Genomic DNA, 21234 nt, shown 5'->3' on the forward strand with positions numbered 1-21234 from the left:
TAAGAATTTATTTATTTTATTTCTTTCCAAAATTGGTAAATTAATAATAATTTCCATTCAATAAATATGCTCGGATATGTTTCCAAAATAAATATGGATAAAACTTTTTATTTAAATTAAAATATATATATATATATATATATATATATATATTTTTTTTTTTTTTTTTTTTTTTTTTTTTTAAAAAAGTGTGTATATTTTAATAAAAAAATAAAATATATATTTTTAATTTTTTTTTTTTAAATTCCTTATAAAAAAATAATATATTGAATATTAGGAGAGATTAGAGTATTCAAACAAGTAGAGTGTACATTCAACTCGACTCGAACCAACCCAACCCAAACTATATGGATTGGGTTGGGTTGAATTAACTTTTCGAGTTGGATTAGCCTTTTGGTTGGTTTTGGTTCATTTTTCTGAATCTGGATTGACTCGTTTGGTTTTGGGTTCATGAGACAAAATGCTCGAGTTGACCCAAACCAAATAAAAATATATAAAAAACTAATAAATTTACATTTAATGATACGTTTGCCAAAGTGGTATTTTGTCCTAACTTAAAACAATTACACCCGAGTGTTATCTATTCGTTGCAATATTATTATATCACAATTTATATATATATATATATATATATTCTAATAATTTAGGATTCTCTAACCTAGAAACAATAATTCTAAATTCTAATATATTTATTATTGCAACATTATTATATCACTATATATATATATATTTTTTTTTTTTTTCTAATAGTTTAGGATTCTTTAACTTTATCATCTCTACCCCTAACTTAGTCAAGGTCAGGTTATTTCATAATTTTAATGAGTGTCGATATTTTAATTTTCTTTTAGTTTCATGATAAATAAAAAATTTTAAAATATATATATTTTTTAAAGCTAACTCAAAAATAGAGGGTTGGATTGGACTGTGAAATTTTCGATTTGAGGGTTGGATTGGACTGTGAAATGGTCGGTTACCAATTTAACCACTAAAACTAAAATTTTGGAGTTGAGTTGTGTCGTGAAAATTTTCTGTTGAGTTGGGTTACCACTCTACCCACCCGAATTGTGGGTTGGTCAAAAAAAATTTCTCAACAAGACTACATGCACCCTACCAACAAGGGAGAAGAGGGCAAGGAACAACGTGGGGGCAAGCCTTGATGAATCGTAAGAAAACAAAGCTTTCCAATGGCTACTTTCCAATACAAAAAACTGAAGCACCACCTTTTTGCTATGAATATCGATCCGAAAAGTCACATGGTTACCGCGATCTTCTCTCAAATTCAAACTCCCTTTACAAACTCCCCACAGATTAACCTATTTCTCAGCTCCCCCACTCACCTCATCGCTCTTAAACAACAAATTCTTTTGTGGGTTTTCTAAATAATACTAATTTCCACACACCCTCCTTAACATTCTCGCCCTCTCGTTTGGTTTTTGTTCCATCTCTTTATAATATTCCCCTTCAACACCACTTTCTTGCTTGTTCCTGTTTCTGGGTCCTCCGTTTTTATCACTTTTTTTAAGGGCTTCTTGGATTCTACTGTCATTGCTTCTTTGTTCTTTTAGATTTGTGCAATACCTGTTCGTTTGACGGCTCTTGATTTTTTTGATCTTTGAGTTCTTGTTTTTGTACCCTTTTCTTTGTTTTGTTCATCTTATTGATCGAACCCAGAAGATCGATTGTTGATTTGTTGTGTTTTTCATTGGAAATTCGTGATACCCATCTGGATTTCTACCATGATCTGCGCGGTGAAACAATCTCCTAGGGCTATCATTTGCCAGAATGTTGTTATTCGGCCCAAAATCTCCGTTCCCTCTCAGCGATCCTCGTTTCTTCCTCCACTTCCGCTACAAAAACCTCGAAACTCCGCTGTTTCTGTTCATAAACCTGTACATGTTTCATCGCTTGAGAAATTTGGACCACTGGGAGTTCGTAAAGTTAATTTGATCAAATGCGAAGCTTACGAGGCTGAGCGATCGCAGCCGATCGAGTCGAGCTTTGAGTTGCCGCAGACTCCGACCCCTTCAGAGGCCGCCAAGAAGTTGAAAATAGGATCATACTTCGCTCTATGGTGGGCTTTGAACGTGGTCTTCAATATCTATAACAAGAAGGTTTTGAACGCTTACCCGTTTCCATGGCTGACTTCGACTCTGTCCCTAGCCGCTGGATCTCTGATCATGTTGATCTCATGGATGACAAGAATTGCAGAGACGCCTAAAACCGATTTGGAGTTCTGGAAGTCTTTGTTCCCTGTAAGTTGAACTAAGATTTGTTTGGTTTGTGATGTGAAACCTTTGATAAAGAAGACAAAAGGGATAGAAGTTTCTTATTTGTTATGTTGTGATGTTTGAATGAGTTAATTTCTTGGCTGAGGATAAGAAGAGTTAGATAAACAAAGCAATTACAATGGAAGAACATATCTACCATAGTTGAAATTATCTGTATATCATAGCACTTTTAGTGTCTATTTTCATTCGAATAGATTGAGGATAGACTAGAGATTCTTCTGAGTTGTTCGTTTTCGATAATCGTAACGTTTGTATCTGTCGATGTTGATGTTGTTGTTGTTGTTTGTTTTAAGGTTGCTATTGCCCATACAATTGGACATGTTGCAGCGACCGTGAGTATGTCAAAGGTTGCTGTTTCATTCACTCACATCATCAAGAGTGGTGAACCTGCTTTTAGTGTATTGGTTTCGAGGTTCTTGTTGGGCGAGACCTTCCCGCTTCCTGTCTACTTGTCGCTCCTCCCAATTATTGGTGGATGCGCTCTTGCTGCTGTGACCGAGCTCAACTTTAACATGACGGGTAAGGAAAATCAACATCTCATTATTAGAAGTATACTTGTTATGTGAAGTTTTAGTAAGTTTGATATCTAATATCACATTAACCACGCACTCGTGCTTGAAGTTTGAGTTTGTATCAAACGGATATAATTGCGTTTCGAATGTTTCATCGTTTGGGCTGCTTTCTTTATCTTAACTCTGCTTCATATCTCCTTGGAGTTATGTAATTTTGTTCTTATGGTTTTATCCCTTCAGGTTTCATGGGTGCCATGATATCGAACTTGGCATTCGTATTCCGTAACATATTTTCGAAGAGGGGCATGAAGGGAAAATCCGTTAGCGGGATGAACTACTATGCATGTTTATCGATTTTATCTTTGCTAATCCTTACACCATTTGCATTTGCTGTGGAGGGGCCTCAGTTATGGGCTGCTGGATGGAAAACAGCCATATCTCAAATCGGACCTCATTTTGTTTGGTAATTCGGTTTACTTATTTATTCGTTGTCGTCGTTCGGGAAGTTATGCACTAACAGTTGATCTAATTTGTTCATATTTTCTCGATATCTAATCGCCCGTACGATGAATATTTGATTTGGTTAAAGTAATATATTAGAATGATATGATTGAGCTGTTCTTGATCAAAGGAAACCATACTGATTAATTCTGGGAATGTCTTGCTTATGTGGTTTAGTTCTTTGTCAATTTCGTGCACGGGAACGTCCTGATGGTTGTTCGAACAATAATTTGTCGAAATGATTTACCTAACTAGATTAAACCAGAGACCACTACTAGCGAATTTCATGATAAGCTTGGCAATTTTTGACTCGTTAGCGAGTTTCATGATGTTCTTGACATGATCGATTCTCGTCTTGGTTTCTCGAGTATTAACTTTATGCTTATTTTTTGTTGCATTGCATGATTTTATTGTTTTGATTGTCTTCTGTTTACTTAATTTTGTAATTGAATGAAATATAGGTGGGTAGCAGCACAAAGTATATTCTACCATCTCTATAACCAAGTGTCTTACATGTCCTTGGACGAGATTTCTCCCTTGACGTTCAGCGTCGGAAACACCATGAAACGTATATCTGTCATCGTTTCTTCCATCATCATCTTCCGCACGCCTGTGCAGCCAGTGAATGCTCTTGGAGCTGCCATTGCGATTCTCGGAACCTTTATATACTCGCAGGTGAGTCCGTTTGCTCCTCCTTGATTACTATCATTTCATCATAAAATAGTTTGGGGCTTGAAGATAATGGATTGGTCCATACTTATTGTGTTAGGATAAGATAAGGTTTTTGTGTTCACGAAAAGAAGATATTAGAACTCGTTATTTGACGTATAATTTCTTGAACTGGACGTTTGTGTTCGCTTAAAACTTCTCGAAAATCTTTGATCGATTCTTTTCATCTGCATCAAAGCTGTGGAGTATGCCACAATGAGCTGACTGACCAAATGGTTTCGTGTGTTTGCAGGCAAAGCAATGAGGAGAGAAAATGAAAGAACCACGGACTTAGGTTTACAATAGCGTATCGAAGAGGGTGGTGTGTGTCTCATATTACCTTCGAGGCGAGAAAATAAAATGAATAAAGGGAAAGAGAGAGCCAAAGAGGAGGTTCGTTTCGGAACGTATAAGCTTTTTTGGTGTAGATATGAATAAGGTTTAGGATTATTAAGCATTTTGTTGGAGAAGATGAGGGGAGGGGAGGGGAGGGGAGGGGAGGGGAAGGGAAGAGGAATGGATAGGGGAGAGGGGAAATGGTTTGTAATAGAGAATAATGACAAGACAAGAGCTTGTCTTGTCTTTTTTTTTCATTATGAATCATAAAGTTGTTTCTTCTTTTGCTTTAAAGATTCACATGGTGTGTTGTGTTCACAAAGCATCTTCTTTGGATTATTCCCTTCAACATAATTAGCCTTGGCTTTGCCCCTTTTCGTGCTCGATATTTAGGTAGCTTAGCTTAGTCTAATCAATACTTGGATTCTAACGTTGTTGTTGTTGTTACTAGCTCGGTCTATGAAAGATTTTGGTTAAAATATTAGATGACTCATATATAAGTAGTGATTTTTAATCGGCAACTTTACCTAAGGTAGAGGCTAAAAATGCGCACTAAAAACAAAGTAGACTACGAATGTTAGGGGGTGAAAGCAAGATTTGAAAGGGAAGAGCTCTTTGGGCATGGCCAGTCCCCATAGTGTGACGGGCAGTGTGTACAAGGCCCAGGAATGAATTCACCGTCATATGACTGACCGGCGATGGCTTCATGCAAGTGAGTTGCAACCTACAATTCGAACTAAGGATGGGTTTTAGAGTTAGCTCACCCTCGTGGGATCACGACCCTTTGTCCCGGCCATTGTAGCACGTGTGTCGCCTAGGACATAAGGTGTATGATGACTTGACGTCGGATGAGTTTTTAGAGTTAGCTCACCCTCACAGTATCACGACCCTTTGTCCCGGCCATTGTAGCATGTGTCGCCTAGGGCATAAGGGGTATGATGACTTGACGTCATCCTCACCTTCCTCTAGCTTATCATCGGCAGTCTGTTCAAGGTTCCAACCTCAACGGTTGGCAACTAAACACGAGAGTTGTGCTCGTTGCGAAACTTAACACAACACCTTACGACACGAGCTGACGACAGCCTGAGAAACCCGTAAAATAGGTTGTCCTAAGGCATAAGTGAAATAAGGAAGGAAGCGAAAAGATCATGTGCAAGAGCGGTTAGGAACAGTGCCCTCAGGCTTTCTTCAGAATAATCTCGATCATCCGCTGCAACTGTCTTTATCCAAACTTCTTATTTTGTTTACTCCTATTTTTTCCGAAGCTCGCCTAATTTTGAACGACAAAGACCAACTAGAAACCAAGTTCAAACATCAAGAGATCAAACATGTCACATCTGAAACTTCAACGATAAAGACCAACTAGAAACCAAGTTCAAACATCAAGAGATCAAACATGTCAGTGTAGATGAGGATCATAACAAAGCACAATCTTTATACAGCATAGTGATCCAAACGCAAACACAGACTAGTATTTATTAAAACTGCATAGGCAAGTGTCTAATAAGATCCAGAAATAGTAAAATCTATATATATCCTCACAAGAGCTCTCGGATTTTTTTTCTTTTGCCAGAATCTGTGTATCTAAATCCAAACTTGTATGGAAACTACGGCATTTAAGGTATGCTTTATTGTCTTCAAACTCAGATCTCATATTGGAAAGCAACTCAATTAAGACTTAAGCTTCTACCAAGAAAGGAAGATGATGGATAACCTTTAGTCTTGCTACTACTGGCAGCAACATTGTTATATATCAAACTTGCAAATGCTTGATCGCTGTGTGAACATCCTTATCACCTCTGCCACTGCAGTTAAGCACGACCTTTGTTCCGTCCGCTAGGGTCGGGCACAGCTTCTCGAGATAAGCCAGAGCATGAGATGTCTCCAGAGCTGGGATTATGCCCTCCAACCGTGACAATCTCTTGAAAGCTGCAGTCACAAGCCAGATTGTGAATTTAATATCTCTAATGATCAGGAGAACAATAGACAAAAGCGAGATTGACAACCGTCGATATATTGGCACAAATGTTATTGGAAACTTCATGAAAGAACAGATAATTTCTCATCAGAAAAACCTTAAAACGAACCAAGATATTTGGTTTTGAGCATATGCCGAACCACGGTTCACAAAACTGAGCCCGAAAAGAAAGAAAGAAACATATTGAACAGAGCAGAGAAAAGTGATTGTAATTGATGACTATCGATACGTTTACCTAAATGAATAGTGTAGTTTCAAGAATAAAAAGAGAACTTTACAATATATGGGTGACATCTAACAAAAAAATACCCAGAAACGAATAATGGCAATCCAGTACCTTCCAGTGCTTCGTCATCAGTGACACTGTAGTACTCGGCACGACCTGCATCCTTCAAATAACTATGCTCTGGTCCAACCCCAGGGTAATCCAAACTGCAGACGACAAAGAAGATAACATGCATTAAACTAGAAAGGAGCAAGCTGGAACAAAAGGCTAACCTCATAGCGAGAAGATTGCGTATATCCCCTACCCTGCACTGATCGAATGAGGTTCAATTATTTGACCATCGTCATCCTGTAGTAAATAACTCATGGCTCCATGTAGAACTCCGATTTCCCCTTTGGTCAGAGTTGCTGCATGCTTACCACTATCCACGCCAAAACCTGCAGCCTCGACACCAACCAACCTAACATCTTCGTCATTAACAAACTCATGAAATAGTCCCATAGCGTTCGAACCTCCTCCAACACAGGCCACTAGAACATCAGGCTTCCCTCCCCACTTCTCCAAGGCCTGTTGTCTTGTTTCTTTACCAATCACTGCATGAAAATCTCTAACCATCATGGGATATGGATGGGGCCCAGCAACAGATCCCAAGATATAATGGGTAGTCTCTACATTAGTCACCCAATCCCTTATAGCTTCTGAAGTAGCATCTTTCAGTGTGGCAGTACCAGAATGAACTGGCCTAACCTGCAAGGGAAGCATAATATATAATTTGATTGATCATTTTCAGATGTAAATAGCCAAGGACTATCGACCCAACAAGAAAGAGAAGTTATTTAAACCATATAAGGCAGTACTACAAGTATACGAGGCATCATCAGGCACCTTGGATGGGTTCCAACTGTGGATTCGTTGTTAGGATAGACCTTTTAATGCTAAACGTCATGAAAATTCTTGGAAAAAATATAAACATTGTCACCATGTTGCAAAACTTTCTCTACCAACAATGATGGAAAGCTTAGGTAACAAATAACGGTACATGCCGCACAGCTTCCTCGACTAAATAAGATGCACTTCAAATCAAATTCATACTAAGGATGCGAGTCAGGGAAAGTTTGATTCATTGGTTAAGGGAGTGATAACTAGCAATGAAATCAGAGAAAAACTAGAGGGATCCTAAATAGGCACGGGACACAGACGTCTCGAGGACCTTAATTCTTCAACAGAAATAAGATATTCACAGTTTTGAAGGTGCAAATTGATCATAACAGTTTGGATGATGAAATTAGAGTCCTCCAAATCAAAGGCTGCAAATTAATAATGGAGAAAAACAACAAAAATTGTAACGGACAAACCTCGGCCCCAAGAAGCCGCATTCTGAACACATTGAGAGCTTGTCTTTCCATGTCTTGGGCGCCCATGTAGATGATACATTCTAGTCCAAACCTAGCACAAACAGTAGCAGTTGCAACACCATGCTGACCTGCTCCTGTTTCAGCTATAATCCGTTTCTTTCCCAAACGCTTAGCAAGCAAAGCTTGAGCAACGGCGTTATTAATCTTGTGAGCCCCTGTGTGGTTAAGATCTTCTCTCTTCAAGAAAATATGAGGCCCCTCACCATTGGGACGTCTGTAGTGCTCAGTCAACCTCTCTGCAAAGTATAGAGGGCTCGCTCTCCCGACGTAGTCTCTCAAAATACCATCCAGCTCTTTCTGATGATAAAAAAGAGAATGTAAAAAAAGAACAAACAATCTTTTGTTAGACATCCTATTAAAAAAAACTACTGAATTTCTAAACATGGAATTAATAACTATCTCTAAGCCTTCTCTTCCAAAATAATATCCACATACGTGATGATTTTACATGAAAAAAGTTCTTCACAAAGAAAAGTTTCAATTCTTTAAGTTTATCAAAGAGTTAAACATAAATCAACACAATAGTTAAGAAAGAATCATGCTAATCTTCGAGCACATTGTTCCCTTTTTCCTTGTCAAAATCCACATTGATTCTAAAACCCACACTACATAGAAACAACCTCCTGTTTGTCAATAAATACACTTCATTCCCAGAAAATATTAGTTAATTGAAGAATCATTTTCATTCAAATCTACCAAACAAGAATACAACTAAACTCAAACAACAAGCACTCACAAGATTCTCAATCCTCAGACGAATAAACTCCATTTCATCAATTATCCCTCAAGCAACAAATAGAGTCCAATGAATTCCATCCCAGAAAAAGCAATCAATTATGAAATCATTATCACTTAAACCTATTCATCAAATAAGCATTCATGAGATTCAAAATCCTCAAACAACAATCAATTGGTTAAGTAAAACCAAATGAGATTCACTAAACAAGACTTCACCCATCACAACAAGTAAAACAAATAATCTTAAAAAGAATACGGTTCACAAATCAAATCAAAACAAAATTCCCCAAAACCTGAAATTCTTGGTCTCCAGAAAGAGAATGGAAAGCGGTTTCGAGCTCGGCAAGAGCATGCATTAGGGTCTCGGGCACATACTTCCCCCCAAAACGCCCAAAACGCCCAAAGGAATCGGGTCTCTGCCCCAGATTCTGGGTTTTATTGTCCTCCATTGCTAGAGACGTCTCCCTAGTCAAAGTGCAGGTGACGGCACACGACCGGAAAACCGGAGATGAATTGGGCAAAAATCGCCGGAAATGAACCGGAAATCGAGAGAAAGAAGAAGAAATCTTGGAATTTGAATGAGAAGATGACGGCGGAATGGTGAGGATTTTGCAGCTAAGCTCCACAGAGGCAACCATTTCTAGAGGGAAAGAGGGCGAGAGAGAAAGCAAGAACGAGAGATTTGTGTTTTTATATTTTTACTTCGTTAGGTTTTTCCAACAATTTATAATACGGAAATTTTGTCCCAAAAATATATAACTTTTACCTTTTTTTAATTATTTAAAAATTATTTTTAACCCTTTTTAAAAACTTTAAAATTATCTATAAATTTTTTTAATTAAAAAATATTCTTACTCCTTAGACGAACCCACGAGTGTTCTCCTCCCCAACCAATCTGGGACATCACAATCCACCTCCCTTTCGGGCTTAGCGTCCTCGCTGACACTCTTTTCTTCCTCCAATCGATGTGGGACCGCTCCCAAATCGTCTGATGTTTAGCTCTAATAACATGTTAAACAAACACGACTTTCAACAATAGTATGATATTGTCCACTTTGAGTATAAGCTCTCATGACTTTGATTTGAACTTCCCAGAATGTCTCGTACCAATGGAGAGAGTATTCCTTCATTATAAACTAATAGCATTCCCTAAAATAAAAACAAAATATTAATGATTTTTATTTCAAGTTAATTTGGCATATTTTAAAATTTTAATCTCTTTTTAATTTTGTTCAAAAGTTTAATATATTATTATAAAAAAATTTAAAAATTTAAGAATATTTTAGAGATAAATAAAAAATATTTTATTAATTTAGCTCATTAAATTATTGGCGGTTAAAATTTAAGTCTATGATAAAAGCTTCAATTAAGTAAATTAATAATAAAAAATTTATTTTTACATCAAGAGTATCGACCTCGTTTAAATTACACTCAAGTATAAGTTTTTCGTTTCTTAAATTATATTAATAATCAATTTAAACATAATTCAAGTATTAGTATAAATCTTTTATTGTATTTATTGTTAAAATAATATATTTAAAAAGAAAGATAAAAAAAATTAAAAATAATATGAGGGGCTAAATATAAAAAATAAAATAGTTTTTTTTTTCTTGTTTTTTGTGGTTGTCAGTTTTCTTTTATTATTGTCTGCATCTTTGTCTTATTTCTTGTCCGTTTATAAACGACGTCGTTTAGGCTTAAATATCAAATTTAGCTGCAAAATTTAAATTCTTGGAAAATAAAATAATTACCTTTGCTCTTAATAAACCCAAATATATAAAATTTGTCTCGTTTAGTTGTAAAGAGGCTCGTAACGCTTTTAAAACTTTTAAAAATTCATGATCCGCTCTTCTAGATTCTTCGAGAAGTTATTAAGTTTAGGGACCACTAATCAATTTTATTACGAGTAATAATTAATATGAGGTATGAAAATTTAAACTTTGACCTCTATCCAGTAAAAAGAAAAATTTTATTAACCTATTTTTAAATAAATTCGCTACTATATTTACAGATCTAATAGTTATAGAAATCCATTTAAAAACATATATGCATAAACGATGTCATGGATTTAAGGGCTACAACAACATCGTCATCCGTATAAAGGCGTCTTACCTTTGCTTGAAAAAGAAGTAGCACGTGGCTTGAGTATTTAAAAATAGTCAGGAAATACAATCATATTGAGACCTATCCTTTCACAAAACATCACGGTCTTGGTCTCTACGTTCTAATCCAAGTCAAATTGGATGTGTAATACTTCTCTACACACGACTCATGCACGCACACATGAACCTACAGGCAGGCTCGTATACGTACCCTTGGACCTAGTCTTCAACTCACTCACACAGCCGAAAAAGTCGTAGGGGAAGTATCCTGATGTACACGTTCATACTAATCCTAATAGAGAAGTATCTTGATGTACATGACATACAAAATGCATGAAATCCTCATAACATACGTGACTCAACCGTTTCTCATAAAACATGAAGTGAACGTATTAGCACAGCGTGTGACATAATATACAGAGGTTTCATGTAACATACAACATCGAGTTCACAACAAGATCCATACATAACATAATTATTTTGTGGTACAACTTATAACATAATACACGTCAAGCAATCACGAAACACAACACATGTAGAGCCCACAGAGCATGCATAGTTCATACTACTCTTTCAGAGAGGGTCCGAACTTATCAGACTTCAAGCCAGATCAGCTAAGACAACTCTACATTTGTAAGTAACTAGTCTTTTGTATGGAAATCTACCTTATAATAGACAAATATTTAGATATTTGTCTTTTTATCATAAATATCTTTCTATTTACTGCTATTTCATTTATTATTCTTTCGTTTTAGCAGTGGGACCCATTACAGTCAGCAATTTATTTAATAAAAGCGGCTGCCTACGTGGTTGAAGACAGCTGCCTACGTGGCTGAATTTTGACCAATTTTAAGCTGTGGACAGGCCAATTATATAAATTTTAGGCATTTTTTAAATTTTATTTATTAAAATAAAAAATTAGTCTCTTAAAACTTTTGAATTATTACGTAATAAATATTTTAGAATTTGATTAGAAATAAAATTTAAATTTATTTAACTTAACGATAAACATATAATTTTGTCTAATAACATTTTTTTCGTTGAAAAAAACCGTTTATAAATTTATTTAAATTTAATTTATATAATTTTAAAAGTTTAATTTAGCCTTTATATTTGGATCCAATTTAATAAATACATTTCAGGTTATATTTAATTTAATCTAAAAAATTAATTGATAACGAAGAACTATAATTTTTATGGAATAAATTAATCAAAATTATTCAATAGATTAATATTTCAATTTTAATAAATACTCAATTATTTTAAATTAGTAAATTTTTAAAGAGAAAAAAAATCTTTTTTTTTATTCGATTTTCATTAATTTAAAAAATTTGTAAGCTAGTTTAGAGTAGAAATTGGAGAATTAATTTTAAGTCTATTAGTAATAATTGATTGAGCTAATTTAACACACGATTATAAATTGATTATAAAAATAAAATTATAATAAAAACAGATAAATGTATTTAAAAGAAAGAAATATATCTAAAAAATAGTCGAGAAATATACGGGTACGATATTATAAAAAAAAGTTGGTACTTTTACCAGGGTATCCAATAATCCTTGTCGAGTTTACATAAAGAATGGAATAACCGGTTCTCGTACCCAATGCTCCAGTCCAAGCCTTTATTGTAAAGTTTTTTGAGATTAAGCAAAAGACGGATTTATAAGAACCAAATTCATAGCATAGAGAAAAGGTCGAAATTGGAAACAAAATCGAAACTATATCCAAACTATTTGAATAGTCGGAACCGAAAACCTTTTGAGTTTATCCTAACAAAATTATTATTTGGATGGGATTCATTTTTTGGGCCGTCTCTCCAATTTTCCGGGTTATAATAAACCAAATGATTGGTTTGTAAGAGGTCATAACGTCCATCTATTTGAGAAGAAACTAATTAGACATCAACTAACTGGTATCGAACCAATTCCATCTCAGATTGTTTCGAGTATAAATGATAAAAGCATGGAATGTCAAATCCCACAAATGGCCTAACCCTAAGCCTAAGTTTTTCGGGCATGAATAATCCAACCATACTACACTTGATTACCAAAGAAATATTAAATCTTAGGTACGTTGATACCAGGTGAACACGACATGGCCCTATAGAGGGGAAGCTTGACCAAAGCAAGACATACCATCCCAAGAGTAATTTCACCTGTGAAGAGAAGAAAACCATTTTGGTAGCATGGCGTCACAATTGCACTTTCACGGATTTTGTAAAATAATTGTGTACCACTTATTCTCACTAACTAGTAAGTTAACCAACTCAAACCCGGGCCATCATTGACATGAACAACATCGTTTTTTCAAAAAAAGTCTTAGAAAAGGGACCGAGAGATTTTGAAAAACATTTTGATAGCAATGTCATAGAATAACAAACAAATAAGAGACAACATTGGTATTGATAGCATATAACAGGATAAAAAGAATTAACAATTAGTTGCATTACTGTATGTGACCGTGCAAGTAAACGACAGATTACCTGAAGTGATGACAGCATGTTGGTTGCTGCAGGGCGGATGATGAGTAGGAATGCCTGCCACTCCTCTTTTTCAGCTTACTCATTCAAATAGCAAAGATAATCAAATATGTTGAGAATCATTCAGCAATATAATCTCAGGGAATCACAAAGGGAACACATTAGAACATTAAGATATGTATGATAGACCATAAATAGGAGTTTGCTGGCCACTACATCACACCAAAAGATGAAACCATGGAAGTATGGAATGAAGTAAATTATCAAAAAGTCATACCGAACATAAAAGCGTCATTCTGTCACTTCTCCTAACTTTCCCGACGTGTTATTACCTCCACTTGTGGAAGTCTAGTTCCTCCTTATGTATTGGGATTGATCGACCTAAGATCAAACAGATGTTCGGCTGTAAGATAGGCTGTAGAAAGGTCTTGAACTCTTTGTTCATAGAGCTTGGTTTTCGCCCACGGCTTCAGCCCATTAACAAAATAGAAGACCTTGTCTGTTTCAGACATATCATGAATATCTAACATAATCTCAGAAAACTGCTTAACGTAGTCTAGGATATTGTTAGTATGCCTCAGCTCCGTTAATTTCCTTCTTGCAATTGTCTCGATATTGTGTGGGATGAACTTAGAGCGGAGTTCTTGTTTTAAGCTCTCCCAAGTGTCCACAGTACATCGACCATCTTGAATGTCCATGTACTTGGATCTCCACCACAACTTTGCATAGTCGGCTAGATACATTGTTGCCACTGTGACCTTCATTTCTTCTACCACGGTATTTGTAGCTCGAAAGTACTGTTCGAAGTCAAAGATAAAGTTCTCTAAAGCCTTGGCATCTCGATCCCCACAGAAGGGCTTGGGCTCTGGGACTTTTAGCTTGATGTATTGGATTACACCCCCAACTGGGGTTTGGTTCCCTACTGCTCTCATGGTGACGTTTAGTTTGGTGTTCAAATCCGCCACTTCAGCCTTGACCACTCCAATGGTTGCTCTCAGACCTTTAGACATTTCTGAGACCATCTGAACAATTGTTTGTTGATTATCGTTTAAGTCCTCGATGCGTTCTTCCATTCGGGCAACAAAGTCTGTCGAGCTATCCCCATACTCGAAACCACCAACCGTTGCGGCCTTTTCTTCTAGGGTTTCAACCCTAATCATTAATTCTCGGACAGACATTGCTTCAAGGCGGCATGTCATCTCGTTGATCTTGTCAGCTTTAGTAGCAATCTCATTCATGCAAGACTCCAAAAGCTTCATTCTATCAAGAACTTCATTCGAGTAGAGTAATTGATCTTCAATCTTTACCAATCGGTCAGTCTGGGACTTGCCCAATTGTTTTGGGGTGGACATATTTGTGTACAACGATTCAAGGAGCCGACTCGACTTTGATACCACTAGTCACAATCGCACTCTTGTAGTAGTGGGACAACGATTGTGCAGCACCTGTTCTAACCCGACAAACAAGTCAGCTGTATGGAAGTCGGACTTTGCGGACAACCTTGACGTATGATCGAGCCTGGATGAAATGTTTTATAAAACGTGAGCAAAGAAATGCGTTGAAAACAATTTGAAACAAATCAATGTTATATGCTAAAAGCGAAAAAGAAACGACCACAACTTTGATAGCATACAATCGGGATAAGAAGAATTGACAACTAATCATATCTCCTATAGTACATTTTGAGACATTTAGCCCTAACAGGTGTAGACATGATTTTGATGACTAGTAGTACACTCTCGTATTGATACAACAATAACAGTAAAAGTCTATCTAACAAGAAAGCAAGTAAAAGGAATTTGGAAGAGTCATGCAGCCATAAACAACACATCCTAAACAAACATGATCGAAACATCTGATACATGATCATAGGCAACATGCCTTGAACAAACAAACATGATCAAAACATCTAACACACAATCATAGGCAACATGCCTTGAACAAACACGATAGACCATACACAAAACAAATTTCTCATGTGCGCAACTAAATCCAAATAAAATAATCCTCACATTCATCCTAGATGTTCGCAACGATTTCCAACACCTCCATTCCTTTACAGAACAACAACATTTCTCAATTCTGTAGTGCAATCGAAGAGCTCGTTATTCCTAATAGCAATGAACACAATACCACTGGAAAATTGTGGCCGGAAAAGAGCGAAAGAACAGTAAGCTTACCGGTTGAATGGCGGAGAAATAAGAATGAGAGCGAAACAGCAGCAACGAGTCCTTGATGGTTCAGTGGCTCCACGTTAAGCCTTGGGTCGTCATAGCAAAATGCCCAATGGCGGGAAAATCAGAACGGCGAGGGTTTAGGCGATATTTTGAGACTTGGTTGTGTTGTTTGGACCAGAAACCTTGGGCTTCTGCCACTTTCTTTTTTTGGGCCGACGTCTATTAAGCCCAATAAAAAATTCTCTTATTTCTTACTTATAAATGGCCTAGTACGAACTGTAATGGCCTAGTTCGGGTTGGGTATGGTCCGAATTGTCGGGTTGGATGTACACCCCACCAAATCTCACGAACTAAATTTATAATTCATATATGAATGACTAACGTAGTAACACCACATCCCTCATTCAAAGATAAAAGCTCGACTTCACACGAAGGTCGTGACCTCCTAATGTAACCTATAGTTTTAGCAAATTTATACCTTAAAAATACCTCGAGTTCAATCTCATAATGTCAATCTATACAGACCCGACTAACTAAATGTCATCAAATATCGTTCGCTTTCGGGTTAGCTTCAAGAAGAAAAAAAAAACATATGCTAACTTCCAAGACACCAAATCACATGGAAGTTGGACATGACAGTTGTGTTGCTTCCTCCTTGGATTGTGTCTCCCAAAAGTTAAGAATAGTTTGCGCCACCAGAATCTTTTAGTACTGCCTTTTCATACCATCCCTTTAACGCAAGCAAATGTGCTCTGTCATTGAGTAAAAAGAAAGTCGGATTGATTCTGTCGTATCGTATGTACATCGAAATCAGGTCGAATGTAACGAAAGTTAGAAGTCGACGATTGGCTCTCCAATGGTGAGATTCCGCTCGACAGACCATGGGACGTCGAAGAGCTTGGCGGCGATGAACTTGAAGATCTTATTGACATTGATGTTGTGAACGGAGCTCGAGAAGAACAGAGTAGCCTTCATGACTCGTGCATAAGCTCTTGCCTATGAACACAAAATCAACAATCAGAGAAGAGTTTGATGAACAAACAAAAAGACACAGAAAATTGATTAGGATTTACCTGACTCACAATTGTCCACTGCAAATCTGGAGGAAGTCTAACAAAGTCATCAAATTTGGTTCCTATCAGGATGGGAATGGCTGTCTGCAATAAACAAGAGTCGACCCATGAATTACTCGAGGCTGTTCGGTAGTTGGCTTTGAAAAGCATGTCTTACGAATTGACTTATAAGAGGTTTCATGTGAGATCCCACATCGGTTGGAGAGGAGAACGAAGCATTCCTAATAAGGGTGTGGAAACCTCTTCCTAGCAAACGTGTACTAAAACCTAAAGGGGAAGCCCGGAAGGGAAAGTCCAAAGACGACAACTAGTGATGGGTTTGGGCTATTACAAATTGTATCAAAGTCATACACCGAGTAGTGTGTCAGCGAGGACGTTGGGCCCCCAAGGGTGGTGGATTGTGAGGTACCACATTGGTTAGAGAGGGAAATGGGGGAACCCCGGAAGGGAAAGTCCAAAGAGGACAATATTTGCTAGCGGTGGATTGGTGGTTACATTTCACGAGTTCAACAAGTTTCAAGTTTATGAAATATGGTTCATGTAGCCTATGATAAACAAACTCACGTACAGAACATAAGCTTCGATTCCTAAACCGAACCGAAGAACAACATAGACGTATAAACAAACTCACGAGCTCAACGTAGACGAACTCAGAATTTATGACCAGTTTTTCTTTTACAATCCAAATATAGAAAGCGAACGATATCCGAAACATCTCCTAACAAGTAATCCCAAACCATTTTCTTCACAAACAAGTTAGGTGAAGAAGAAGTCATCATTCAGAGGTTCACAAATTCAAAAGCTAAAAGAAAAGCCTCACATCCCTTTCTCATAAATTCTCACAGGACTTTTATCAAACACTTACTGCTCATCATTAGCAATAAAAGCATCTTAATGACAGAATTCAGTAGAAGGAAAGAAATCAATGGCTAAAAATGGAATCAAATACTTTACCTGGTTCCATTTCCTCGCTTCTGTATACCAATCAACAATACTGCAAAGATCAAACACAAAATCGAACCAAAAATGAACTCAAATTTCCCATTTCAAGCAAGAACAACAAGATTTTGAACGAAATAGACCTGTTTAGAGTTCGACGACTTGTAAGATCGAACATGAACAAGATCGCCACAGCATCTTTGCAGGCCAACGGAAGTTGATCTTGTGAACTGCTATCACCTTCATCGAACTACTCGTATTAGAAATTTTTCTTCAGAAATCTTCAAGAAACCGGGGAAGATTAAATTTACCTTTGACATCCCAAATACTGAACGAAATCAGAGCATTTTGGATACTGAGTGTTTTGTTCATTAGGTTTATTCCGCTCATCTGTAAGCTATTTCTCTCCTGTTCATCGCCCACATACTTGACCTAATCGAGATTAAATGAACAAACAAACAAAAGGATTAGAAAAAGAGAGAGAAAAAAGCAGGGGAAGTTAGAAATTAGAGAGAAAAATTTACCACGAAGCTTGTTTTCCCAATCTGGCAATCCCCCAAGAGGCTAATCTTGAGAGGAACCAACTCCGCGGAATCGAAATCAGAATCGGAATCGGAATCAAACCCGCCGCTAGTCGTCGGATACTCCGGCGACGATCCACCATCCGCGGCAGCCGGTGGGGACCGATGGGAGAAGCGGCGATACTTTTTGGGGGTTCTTGCGGAAGAACAAGCGAAAACCCGATCCCAGATGAAGCGGAAGAAGTGACGGACAAAGGAGATCCGTTCGATGAGCCTCCACCGGACGAGTCTCCGGCATAGCTTGGTCATGGCGGCGGCGGCGGCTTCATTGTTCAGTTTGGAGGTGAAAAGCGAAGGGAGATGGCGGCGTTTGTTCTTGTTTTCGCCATTGATTTCAGTGGCCGCGGCGTTGGATTTGTCGATGTGGTGCATTTGTGGGCATTTGGCGCTCTTCCCAAGAAATTTCAATGAAGCTAAAGTACGAGACTCGACCAGCAACAACAACAACGAACAGTTGACCCGGTTTTTGTTCTTGTTTCTTTTTTATATATCCATATTTATTTCTTCAAATTTTCTTAAATTTTAAACATTAAATCTAATTTTTTAATCTAAAATATAGATAAGTAAATATTAATATTAGCTACGTTTATAATTAATTCTAGTTTTCTTGAGTTGTATGGATACGACACCTAATGACCCTGACACTTCGTTGTATACTTTGAAGACTATCTCCACAGACCAACACGAGTTATTTCAACGTTCTTTGTTCTCGCTCACATGTATCATAGAAAAATTTATAAGAGATTACCAAACATAGAATTACTCCAAGTAAATCACGTTTAACCATTGAGTTCCTATGATTGAGCCACTGAAAAGGAAGGTGTATCATGTCAGCATAGGTAGTATCTTTCATTTCTCTTTAAATCTTTCTTAGCTATCCTAGGAATCTTTGTTATTTGGACGGTGGTCTCAGTTTATTCATGTATCATTTTTCTACTCGGGTTTCAACCCAAGTTTTTATTCTCTCTTATTTGGTGGTTTGATTTTTTTTTTTTTTTATGTTCTTTTCCTTTAATACACGACGAACGAAGCTTCCTCTATCCCTCAATACCAACCAGGGGTAATAAAGGAATTAAAATAGACGAAACAAATAAATAAATGAATTCTTATTCAAGAATAAAATCTTATTAAAATTGTCCATATCCAATCAATTATTCTTTACATACACACGATATGATATTTTAATAACATTTTATCATAATTGCTAAATATTTTGGAGATGTTAATGAACAAGACGTGGCTCATCTAATTTTTGTATTTTATAATTAAACCTTAAAAGAATGAAAAAATTGAAGAAAAAAATTGGGTGGTGTTTGAGATAGTCCAAATCGGCGGCTTCCAATGTTGGTCGGCGACACGCGAAAGGCGACGTTTGGGTCAACGTCGATGGATTGCGAGCGCGACACCGTGCAAGTGCATGTCCGAAACACACCGGCTGACACAACCCATCAATTTCGTTGTCTTGTCGTTTCCATTTTTTCATACTCTCCTAATTTCTCCTTATAATTTGAATGGTTCTTAAAAAAAAAAACATTTTTTAAAGTTTTTTTTATTTATTATAATTATTATTATAAGAACGTTTAGAACTATTATTATTTTTTTTTATCTATAACTTAACGGACCAAAACTAGAGTTACTGTAAGTGACTATTATCGATTATCACTGAAAATGGTTGTTGGAGTTGAAGTCGATCACTGAAAATGGTTGTTGATTATGAGAAATGGTTATCAATCGCCAAAAATTGTCATTGACAACCGTCCTTAAGTGATTGTTGTCGTTATAGATGGTACTCAGTAGTGTTTACACCGTGGTTGTCGATGACCAACATCGTTAAAATATTTTAGTCATTTCATATATCATAAAATTTTATGAAAGACTCTAAATTAAACGCTTATAATGTATGTTATGAATTAACGCTCACAATGTAGTTATGAATTATGATGCAATATAAACGTTAAATTAGTGGAGTTAATACCATAAATTTATCGATATTACAAACTTATGAATCTATTAACCAACACTTAAAATAGTTTAAATTCCTCTCGATTGATAGCCATTTACCTAATGAATTGTGTTTATTTTATTCCCGATTGAATTTTGTGTTTAATAGATTTAAGAATTTTTAAAGTTCTCGAATAATTAAACATATTAAATGTAAAATAAAAAAAATAAAAAATATATTATATTATAGTCCAAGAAATTAAACACTATATATATAAATAAATAAATATATATATATATATATATATATATATATATATATAATTTAAGTTTAATACAAATTATTATTAATTAATTTATAAATTTTGTATAATTACTAATTTATAATATCATGTGATACATATTTTAATTAGTAAAAGACAAAAGTAGTATATTTATTAAATTTTATATACTTTTTAAATAATATTATATTAAAAGAAAATAAAATAAAAACCTAAGAAAATTATTAAAGAGTTTACAGTTCCCAATGAAATGACGTGGCATTTCCTGATCTTGTTGAGTGGACCAACAAAGCTGCCTCGTAAATATATTATTTTATTTTTTTGAAACATTTAAATATTTTATTATTTTTTTAAGTACACGTAAATATATTATTTTAGTGTTTTAATTTATTTGAAGATTTATAAATATCATTTAAAATTAAATATATGTTTTTTCCGTTGCATTATAGTCGTTTTTAATTATTTTCAAAACGTGTTTTTTTACAATTTAGAACTTTATTAATATTTTTAAAAAAATTTAATTTATATATTTTTTTTAATTAGGTAACGTTTTTCATAAAATAGAAAGCCACACCTTTTTTTTTAATCTTTTTTTTCGTCCACTAAATAATGGGCGATGTCACAGTCGCCTTTTCTTGCCATAGATTTGGCGATTGTGCGTCACTCACTCTCAGCACTAAGTGAGTCAAGTCAATTTCAAATCTCGTTGCGTATGGATTTGGCGACTGTGCGTCACTTATTCTCAGTACCTCATTTACTCAGATGTCAGAGATAGAGATTTGTAATTTAATATATTTTAAAATTAATTAAAAAGGGCATTATGTTAATTAGTGGATCTAGATTAAGGAATATATGATTATGATGCTTTTAGAATAAAGGTGAAAAAGAAATAAAGAAATAAAAAGTTGCATGCTTTGAATATATCATTTCCAATAAAATTAAAATTTATTAATTTCAT

General features: G+C 35.8%; 4 protein-coding genes across 5 annotated transcripts; 1 reads left to right on the forward strand and 3 right to left on the reverse strand.

The window, feature by feature from the left end:
- Window positions 1–1197: 1197 nt before the first annotated feature.
- Window positions 1198–4684, forward strand: LOC111788855 (glucose-6-phosphate/phosphate translocator 1, chloroplastic). Its single transcript, XM_023669412.2, has 5 exons — window positions 1198–2252; window positions 2582–2807; window positions 3041–3263; window positions 3763–3976; window positions 4263–4684. The coding sequence occupies exons 1-5, from the start codon at window positions 1737–1739 to the stop codon at window positions 4272–4274; spliced, it is 1191 nt and encodes a 396-aa protein (XP_023525180.2). The 5' UTR covers window positions 1198–1736; the 3' UTR covers window positions 4275–4684.
- A 1079-nt stretch (window positions 4685–5763) lies between these two features.
- LOC111788804 (tryptophan synthase beta chain 1) lies at window positions 5764–9396 on the reverse strand. Its single transcript, XM_023669321.2, has 5 exons — window positions 8996–9396; window positions 7905–8261; window positions 6854–7296; window positions 6661–6755; window positions 5764–6274 (listed from the first exon to the last, which is right to left on the reverse strand). Exons 1-5 carry the CDS (start codon window positions 9338–9340, stop codon window positions 6099–6101), a joined length of 1416 nt encoding a protein of 471 aa, XP_023525089.2. The 5' UTR covers window positions 9341–9396; the 3' UTR covers window positions 5764–6098.
- Window positions 9397–12553: 3157 nt separating this feature from the next.
- Window positions 12554–15750, reverse strand: LOC111789266 (uncharacterized). Of its 2 annotated transcripts, XR_015420037.1 has the most exons (3): window positions 15465–15750; window positions 13288–14802; window positions 12554–12960 (listed from the first exon to the last, which is right to left on the reverse strand). XR_015420037.1 is itself a non-coding variant. In XM_023669984.2 (2 exons), the coding sequence occupies exon 2, from the start codon at window positions 14634–14636 to the stop codon at window positions 13644–13646; it is 993 nt and encodes a 330-aa protein (XP_023525752.2). In that variant the 5' UTR covers window positions 14637–14802; window positions 15465–15750; the 3' UTR covers window positions 13157–13643. The 2 variants fall into 2 exon arrangements, 1 of the variants encoding a protein (XP_023525752.2); XM_023669984.2 differs by lacking the exon at window positions 12554–12960 and having other exon boundaries at window positions 13157–14802.
- A 134-nt stretch (window positions 15751–15884) lies between these two features.
- Window positions 15885–18514, reverse strand: LOC111789267 (septum-promoting GTP-binding protein 1). The gene is made up of 6 exons (XM_023669985.2): window positions 17998–18514; window positions 17785–17905; window positions 17617–17713; window positions 17489–17528; window positions 16535–16618; window positions 15885–16457 (listed from the first exon to the last, which is right to left on the reverse strand). Exons 1-6 carry the CDS (start codon window positions 18424–18426, stop codon window positions 16293–16295), a joined length of 936 nt encoding a protein of 311 aa, XP_023525753.2. The 5' UTR covers window positions 18427–18514; the 3' UTR covers window positions 15885–16292.
- Between the last annotated feature and the right edge of the window lie 2720 nt (window positions 18515–21234).

This window comes from Cucurbita pepo, chromosome 2 (genome assembly GCF_057944985.1).
Source record: "Cucurbita pepo subsp. pepo isolate OVF chromosome 2, ASM5794498v1, whole genome shotgun sequence".
Classification (NCBI taxonomy): Eukaryota; Viridiplantae; Streptophyta; class Magnoliopsida; order Cucurbitales; family Cucurbitaceae; genus Cucurbita; species Cucurbita pepo.

Excerpts from the sequence above, each read along its gene's own strand:
- LOC111788855 (XM_023669412.2), top strand. The coding sequence starts at position 1,737 with ATGATCTGCGCGGTGAAACAATCTCCTAGGGCTATCATTTGCCAGAAT. Across the intron at positions 2,808-3,040 it reads GCTCAACTTTAACATGACGG|GTTTCATGGGTGCCATGATA; the intron begins GTAAGGAAAATC and ends TTATCCCTTCAG. Across the intron at positions 3,264-3,762 it reads ATCGGACCTCATTTTGTTTG|GTGGGTAGCAGCACAAAGTA; the intron begins GTAATTCGGTTT and ends AATGAAATATAG.
- LOC111789266 (XM_023669984.2), bottom strand. The coding sequence starts at position 14,636 with ATGTCCACCCCAAAACAATTGGGCAAGTCCCAGACTGACCGATTGGTA.
- LOC111788804 (XM_023669321.2), bottom strand. The coding sequence starts at position 9,340 with ATGGTTGCCTCTGTGGAGCTTAGCTGCAAAATCCTCACCATTCCGCCG. Across the intron at positions 7,297-7,904 it reads TGCGGCTTCTTGGGGCCGAG|GTTAGGCCAGTTCATTCTGG; the intron begins GTTTGTCCGTTA and ends CTTCCCTTGCAG. Across the intron at positions 6,756-6,853 it reads CCTCATTCGATCAGTGCAGG|TTTGGATTACCCTGGGGTTG; the intron begins GTAGGGGATATA and ends TGTCGTCTGCAG.
- LOC111789267 (XM_023669985.2), bottom strand. The coding sequence starts at position 18,426 with ATGCACCACATCGACAAATCCAACGCCGCGGCCACTGAAATCAATGGC. Across the intron at positions 17,906-17,997 it reads TTGGGAAAACAAGCTTCGTG|GTCAAGTATGTGGGCGATGA; the intron begins GTAAATTTTTCT and ends AATCTCGATTAG. Across the intron at positions 17,714-17,784 it reads CAGTATTTGGGATGTCAAAG|GTGATAGCAGTTCACAAGAT; the intron begins GTAAATTTAATC and ends AGTTCGATGAAG.